Genomic DNA, 8,493 nt, shown 5'->3' on the forward strand with positions numbered 1-8,493 from the left:
TACTGTGGAAAAGAGCGACGGTGGACCTGCCCTCCGAGAATTTTGTGTGGCAGAAAAAGAGCTGAATGCACAGACCATTCTTGGAAGGATTTCTCTGTTGCGTGGCATTCTGGGAAATCAGGTCCACCATTGCTTTCTCCCCCACTGTCTTTATAAATTGTACACTATAGCGCTACCAACCTTCCCCTGTTGTTTAAAAATTGTCCGCTATTACTATTTGCTTCCTCTATATCTCTCTTTCTCTCACTTCCCCCCACTGCCCGCTGCGACTTTCCCATGGTAAAATTTATACATTCATTTTGATCTTTTCTTCCTTCATGTTCCTGGGTCATTTCTGTCCTAGAAATGCAATTGTCTATTCGACACTTGCCTGATTGCAATACTGGCATCTACAGACGCTGGGGATTGTACTAAGGGTCAAAGCAGTCTATCCTCAGAGTGAGATGATGTCATCTCATGCCAGCATTGAGATGATTTTAATTTCACCCTTTTTTTTAGGCCAATTGGCTGTTAATTCCTGGGACCACTTGCAAGTGTGAAAAGGGCTTATAAATAGATTCCGAGCTCAGTTCAAGTAATTTTCCCTTGAAGTCTCATGTTGGTGATTTTGCTTGTGCATTGCCTGCTAAAACACTGGTTCCATTTGAATTGGTTCAAATTGTGCTGTGCTCAAAATAGTTAGATTAGAAAACATTGTATTATAAGGAGCTCAAACCCCTTCCCAGGTCCAGGGCTTTTGTGTTGTTTCAGTGGAAAGTCTTTGGAGATTATTTTTGTTGTTGTCAAATTTACTGTCTTGTTTCAGTGCCATTTCTCATCATCATAAACTTCCTTATAACAAAGCCATAGATCACCATTGTCTGTGGACCGTGTTAAAATATACTGCTCTAGATAACTGGAAATGAGGAAATCATAATTATATGTATTAATCACTTGGATTTTTTTTTCTTCCCCATCTCCAATCCAGGGTGGACCTTTGTGTTTCTCAAAACTTGATTATGCAGTTGCCTGGTTTATCAGAGAATCCATGACAATATATATATTCCTGTCTGCCCTCTGGGACCCCACTATAAGTTGGCGGACAGGCCGCTACAAATTGCGCTGTGGTGGCACAGCTGAAGAAATTATTGATGTATGAGCACCACATCCTGACTGTATAAATGAAAAAAAGTATTATGATTGTACAAAGACTTTTAAATTGTTCTACATTCAATAGTTTTTACTGTGTGTCTTAGTATTTGGAGTTAATTTATTTGCCTGGCACTTGCAGCTGAAGTTAAAACAAACAATTGCAGGAATTCTTAAGGCCAAAAATGCATGTTTTTCTATCGTCTGTGCAAAATGGTGGGTTAGAAACATTTTTTTAATTTTTAACTTTTTTTATACATCAGATGCATGAAGTAATTCTTCAAATGTTAAGTTTGGTCATAAAACAACACTGCACGTCTTAGAAATAACTGATGGGTAAATACTCCTCTGATACAAGCTACATTACAAGCTCAAGAAAAATTGTAGAGAAAATCTCCATTGGGTGGTTGACAAACAGGCATTTTTTGGCCTTGTACAGTAATGACCAAAAGTGGGCTTAAGTCTAATAATTTAATCTGTAATCTTCTGGAACAACTTTACTGGTAATCACTGCATGTGCATTAGCTTTTTGTTGTTGCTTATTTAGAAGCTAAGAAGCCTTTTTTTTAAAGAATCAGTGCAACTAGGCTGCATAGTTGCATAGTATCTCCAGCTAAGTGAATGATACATTTCAAGATAAAATGAGATTGGACCTCTTTGTTACAATTTTGCCCTTGAATAAGGATGTGAAATTTGACAATTTGTAAATATTAAGGTATCCTTTTGCATAACTGGTAATAATAGTTGGGAGAGTTTGTTTGGGGTTATAATTACGACTGCAGAACCTAATTCAAAACTTGTCAGATTGGGTCTGCTAATATTTTCAATCTTGCCTACATTAATGAAGACTCATCTAGTGTTTATAGCATATTAATGTTTTTGAAAGAAAATCCTGTTGATGTATGCAGTCAAGTTTCTACTTTCCCCAGGCTATGAGTTGGTTTGTATTCAAAAATGGTGAATTTACTGAGCTCATTGTTATAACCAATTGTGGCGGTGAACTAGATTTCAGATTGTGTTGTGGATGGGTGGACTGGTGGTGGTTGGGTGGGGGGTGTGATAGGGTTGTTGATGAAAAAGCTGGTGTCTGCTTAGATGAATTGGGTAAGACTGAGGAGTGTTTGTTGTGAACTTCGTGCAAAATTTATGATATAGAGGAAGGGAGTGGGTGAGTTACAGCCATTTCTAAATGGCATAATGTACATGTCATAAACTACAACTTTTCAAATTGTTTGCCTTCTGAGCAACACCTAGAACCTTGTTTTTTTTTAAAAGTTGGTTTACCTGTACATCACTGCTGGCCAGTCAAATCCATTGTTTAAACAATAATTGTTTTTCAAATAGCATTACAATGAATGTTGCACTTTAAGGTCAGATATTCTGGTTCATTTGTGGCCAGACACATTTTAACTAATATTATTACTGATGCCTCCCTTGCCTCATTTTTTATTCTTACAATTACCCATATGATGACATTGTATTGGTTTGAAGGGTCACGCACTGTAACCATTGCACAGCTCGAGTGTAGTTTTCTGTATGATCCCACCCATCCTTCCATTGGCATGAATCAGGTGACTCCTGAGGATGTCCTGTGTTACAGAAACTGTCTAGTTGTGACCCACCAGTTTTAAGATTTAAAGTCATTTGAGCTTTACTGTTTACTATTGATTGTGTTTATTGTATGAATTGTTATTTTTTACAAGTCAATTTTTGTTAGCCTGGCCAGTGCTGAAATGAGAATTTTACTTGCTAATGTAATGCTGGTTTTTTTCCATGACATTTCAACTGTGAATTTCAAAACACATACATGATGGAAGGGGTAAAAAATTACAAAGCAGTGTTTAGCACCACTTAAACTGGCTTAACTGAAAATGAAGTGTCTTTGAAGCACAATCTCATGATTTTCATATCTTTTATTGAGCCATTTGTATATTTTTATCCATTATAAGAACAAAGCATACAAAGAGATGTCAATGGCAACTGTGGTTTATATCAACATTGTTGTAATGTTGCAATTGTGTATGGTCAGTTGACACAATCCTCGTAATTGTGCCTCCCTATGGGTGTTAAAATTCCACGGTCATATAAAGTTCATACTTGTGACAAAATTCATGTAGAATGTATCTGCTTTGTCCTTGTTGGTTTAAATCTGAGATTCCCATCAAGTGACACTGACATTAGCAACACAGAAAAACAAATGTGCTTAATTGTCAACTTAGTATTGTGTTCCAGACTCTGCCACTAAGCGCATAAATAATGAATTTTTTTTTTGCTTCAGAAGACTATATATTCCGAGATTGTACATTCGACTTTTTACTGAATAAAACAGATTTGAATGTAGTTGTAATGTGAATAGTTTTTGTATGAATTATTTGTCACTGCTTTATGAAGTGGTATAAGATCACAATGTATAGTGTTTGTTTTAATTGTTATTAAAAAAAAATCAAGTGGTGACCAATTGTTTTGTCTTTTTGTTGAGATAATATCACAAAACATCAAAAGAGCATCTAAAGCCTCTAGATTCTTGTTAAATGTTTCCACACATTCAGAGCATAAGCAATATCCAAAGTGGGATAAGGAACTGAAGCAACAAGCTCCTTCCTCAACATTGGAGAAACCAAACACAGATAGGGTCCTTGCATTCAGGGTCAACCTGAACTCCTTTTGCTGTAGTTTTACTTCTCCATCCCATTTCTCCTCTGACCATAGGCACTATAGAATAGAAACAGGCCCTTCAACCCATCTAGACTGTCAAACTATCATTCTGCCCAGAGCCAATTATCTCAATACCCATCCCATTCATGTACCTATGCACATTTTTATTAAATGTCAAAATGGAGCCCACGTTCACCACTTCAACTGGCAGCTCGTTCCCCACTCTGTGGAAACTCTAATGTTTTCTTTAAGAATTTCTCCTCTTGCCCTTGACCCATGTCAAAACTTAAGATGGGTTAAACACAACCTACCATCCACAAAACTATGTTGACTATCCCTAATCAGACCCTGCCTATCTAATACTTGTATATCCCATCAGTCTGCCGTCTCAATTAACCCAATATAAGCTTGCAGAGCATACTTTCAGTATTTGCACATTACCATCTGCAGTATTTTTCATTATTTAACCGGAGCAAACTTTGTATCAGATGTGGATACATAACTGTCATTTGTGTTTTATTTTGGCAGTTTTTCTTCCTTCATTAGTATAGTAATGTGTGCATTGCATGCTGGGAAATGTCATTATTTACACACAACACATCTTTCCCCTTTATATATAAAAAAATACTATGTTTACATAACAAAAGGATCTACATTCTGTGGTTAGTCTTTCTACCAGTTGCATCTGAGGACTTCTGGTTTAACTAAGTAGTTTAAGTTCATTCAGGGCATCCATAAGATTCAGCGAAGTTTAGAAATCCGTGAAGAGGTTTTTTTCCCTGCTCTTCCTTTTCCTGTTTATCAGCAAATTCATGAACAGTCAGCAGTAGCTGTTGACTTTGCTGTTGCAGTTCCTCAGCATCACGATACGTCAAAAGGTTCCAAGAACAGTGGTAACCCTTCACCATCAAATCCTAAATCAGGCCCTCATTTAAGGAAGTAAATCATGAAAATCTGTAGACGTAGTGGTTTTTATTCATTTAAGGACTTTGCACATTCTTTATGACTGAATATTTTTTATGTATTGCACAATGTTTGTTTACATTTATCTACTTTGTATACACTTTTTTTCTTGAGTACATTTTACAGTAACTGATAAGTAGTAATTCTGCCTGGCTCACTGAAAAACGAATCTCAGGGTTGTACGTGATGTCATGTATGTACTGTGACGATAAATTGGAACTACGATTAAATCACTGGTTTTGCTTTTCAGAGATGTTTCAGGGACATCAGTTCCCCTACTGAAAACTAATATTTTTCTCTTTCCTAGTTCTGTTGAAGGGTCTTGGATCTGAAAGGTTCTCTTTTTCTATCAAGAAGCAGCTTGTGGAATGTTTCCCACATGTCCAGTTTTTATTACTGCATAATTATGATACCAAGTTCCCACAAACAGCAACTTAATGATAATAATTGTTTTGCTGAAGTTAATAGAGGAATAAATATTGGTCAGGACACTGAAGTCCTAATGATAAAAACAATGAAATGAAGTTTTCCTGAAAGCATATGAAGAGTAGTAACTTCACATTTATGCAATTTATTTTTCAGGATGTGGGTGTGTTGTGAATGACGGAATAGATTCAATGGGTCTCAAAAGCTAGGACTGAATGCAGTCTGACAGTAATTGACTATTTACAGAAGCTGCGCTGGATGGGTCACGTCTCCAGAATGGAGGACCATCGCCTTCCCAAGATCGTGTTATATGGCGAGCTCTCCACTGGCCACCGTGACAGAGGTGCACCAAAGAAAAGGTACAAGGACTGCCTAAAGAAATCTCTTGGTGCCTGCCACATTGACCACCGCCAGTGGGCTGATAACGCCTCAAACCGTGCATCTTGGCGCCTCACAGTTTGGCGGGCAGCAACCTCCTTTGAAGAAGACCGCAGAGCCCACCTCACTGACAAAAGGCAAAGGAGGAAAAACCCAACACCCAACCCCAACCAACCAACTTTCCCTTGCATCCGCTGCAATCGTGTCTGCCTGTCCCGCATCGGACTTGTCAGCCACAAACGAGCCTGCAGCTGACGTGGACTTTTTACCCCCTCCATAAATCTTTGTCCGCGAAGCCAAGCCAAAGAAAGAAAAAAAGCATGGTAAAATCATGACGGGTATCGCTTGTGAACTAGAGTATACAGTGCAGTTACATACAATCAAGGAAAAGAGCCAATGCAATTCATGCCACCCAGGACACTTAAGAAGCTTCCAACCCTTCACCAGTGCACTCTTTACCAATCAATTTCTCCAGCACTGTTCCAAGGTATGAATTCCCAGAATGAAGGAGAATAGTTCCTTGGAGTAGGCAAAGAGGTAAAGGAAAGTGCACATGATGCCTTTTATAGTACTGGAGTCCAGTCCAGATAATCTGTAGGGAGCCAATATCTCGGTGCCAGCAAGCTCTAATTACAAAGGCCAATGGCCCAAGGCCAAGTACAAGGGTACTTAAAGGGGTCAATGGTCAGGTGTGCACTTATAGATGGGGTGGAGCCAAACCTTGATTGTTAGATTGTGTGTCTTCCGACCAGATAATGAGCATTGCTATCATGTGATAGCCACGACCCTTCACAATGCAGGGTGTTATTAGTAAAAGCAGGATTCATTGCTGTTCTGATTGTTTTTTAGATGATTGTAGTAAGCCGCCTTTGAGACCAAAGCAGTTATACTGTGACAGATTGTGTTATATTTTAAATTGTATATAGATATGTTTTAAAGGATAAATTGGGCCAGGGTTTGTAGTGCAGGGTACATACAAACATTACAGAACAGTTCTCATTTAAAATATTGGAGTTCTGCTTGAGTTAGGCTCTGAGTGCCTTTGCAAAAGCTTTGGGGAGGGCCTATAGTGACTTCACTAATTGATTGTTGTTTTGAAAAGCAACAGATGAAAGAACTCTGAGGATTAGGTTCAGAGCTGCAGGCTGAATGCAGCTTGCTGTTCTAAGAGGGACATAGTTTTGCAAGCAGAGAGAGTAAAAGAGGCTTTAAGAGAGAGAGAATTCAGTTCTACAGTTCAGCAGCAGCTGGGACTAGAACATGACAAGCTGGCAAGCTTGTGGAAAAAAAACCATTTTGAAGGTGGGTTGTGAGTGCTTAGTTCAGCCTGGTCAAAGCCCTTGTGGTCCATACAAGAGGAGATGGCTGACTGTATAATGTTTTACTTGAAATAAGGGAAATAAAAAGGAACTCTGGTGACCTGAAAGAAAGGGGTTACCATCTGGAAAACCCTGATGGGACGTGTTTCTTCAACAAGACACTGACGTGACTGATCAGAAGGAATCAGTTTGTGGGTGTCCAGCAAACAACAAATATCTCTCTGAAAACCGACAAGAACCTTCCTGAGTGGTAACTGTCATGATAATGAATATGTATGAGATGTACCGGAAGTCACGTGGTATGAGAGGGAGATAAGAACACAAGCAGGAGAACAAAGGAAACCGGAGAATAAAAAGACAACGGAGAAGTTTACCTGATAAACTTGTGTTTAATGTTTTATTAACTTCACACTTCGGGCCACAAATGTGACATTGGCGACGAGGATGAAAGAAGCTTGAAGAAAATTAAAGACTAAACAAGATTACAGAAGATTGCAGACAACTTCAAGGTGATAAGAATTTTCTCTCTGACTCAGTACTTTTGGGGCTGAAATATTTCCTCATGGCTGGTGCAGACGGTGACTTTCTAACACATAGTGGAATTGCTCATTTTGACCCGACTGGTGATGCAAGTACTGTAAGTGTGAAATGGAAGGCATGGCTGGAAGAATTTGAATCCTACGCCGACAGTCGTGGCCTATTTCTACATACCGGTACAGTTGAACAAAAAGCGCAGAGAAGGGCGTTACTTCTTTTCACTGCAGGATCCGCAGTTTGGGGAACATTTAAGACACTTTTGAATACTGGAAGAAAGGATGAGTACCGGAAAGCGGTAGATGCATTAAATGCACACTATGTAGTGACACCGAATGCTACATTTCAACGCCATTTGTTTCGGAGAACGAGACAAGAAGATGGCCAGACAATTGCTCAGTACGTGATGAGACTACGCCAGCTAGCTGTTGGATGCAATTACATGCCAGCTGATTTGGACAACCAATTATTGGATCAAGTCGTACAGCACTACAGATCAGATAAACTCAGAAGACGTCTACTGGAAAGAGGGAGTGAGTTGGAACTCACCGATGCTTTAGCCATTGCTGCTGCATTAGAGGCTGTTGAAGGGCAATTTCATACCATGACCCTGAAAGACAACTCAAGCCAGCAAATTAAGAGGCTCTCACATCGCCATAATCAGCCAAGATATACGTCGACACAGGACGTGGAGTGTTATCGATGTGGAAACCGAGATCACTTTGGAAAAGACCCATATTGCCCGGCCAAAGGCAAAGTTTGCAGAAAGTGTGAAGGTAAGGACCACTTTGCAAAGAAGTGCAAAAGCAAGTCCAGTGCAGACCAGAAGAGGAAGAGTACAACTTCCAAAGGCAAAGCCTGGGGGAAAGGAAAGTATCCTGGAAAGAAAGATACCATTCGCCAGATAGATGGTGACGATGATGAAACCCAGGAGGAACAGAGTTGTTACCAATTTACGTTGAATGAAGTACATCATGAGAAGGTCCCAGTGATCATTGGTGGAGTGACAGTTCAGGTCATTGTAGACTCAGGCAGTGACAGTAATGTGATTGATCGACATTTATGGGAGAAGTTGAAAAGGAAAAAGATC

At 39.4% G+C, this 8,493-nt stretch overlaps 1 protein-coding gene across 5 annotated transcripts in view; it reads left to right on the top strand.

Moving 5' to 3' along the window:
• Positions 1–3,575, top strand: part of ugcg (UDP-glucose ceramide glucosyltransferase) — an 82,516-nt gene extending 78,941 nt beyond the window's left edge. For 4 of the 5 annotated variants that reach the window (XM_069923055.1, XM_069923065.1, XM_069923059.1 and 1 more), the window contains one exon: positions 968–3,575. In XM_069923055.1, coding sequence (XP_069779156.1) covers positions 968–1,138 — 171 coding nt within the window. In that variant the 3' untranslated portion in view covers positions 1,139–3,575. The remainder of the gene's footprint in view (positions 1–967) is intronic. The other variant, XR_011353228.1, reaches the window with a different exon arrangement.
• The last annotated feature ends 4,918 nt before the right edge of the window (positions 3,576–8,493 follow it).

Source organism: Narcine bancroftii, chromosome 1, assembly GCF_036971445.1.
Source record: "Narcine bancroftii isolate sNarBan1 chromosome 1, sNarBan1.hap1, whole genome shotgun sequence".
Lineage (NCBI taxonomy): Eukaryota > Metazoa > Chordata > Chondrichthyes > Torpediniformes > Narcinidae > Narcine > Narcine bancroftii.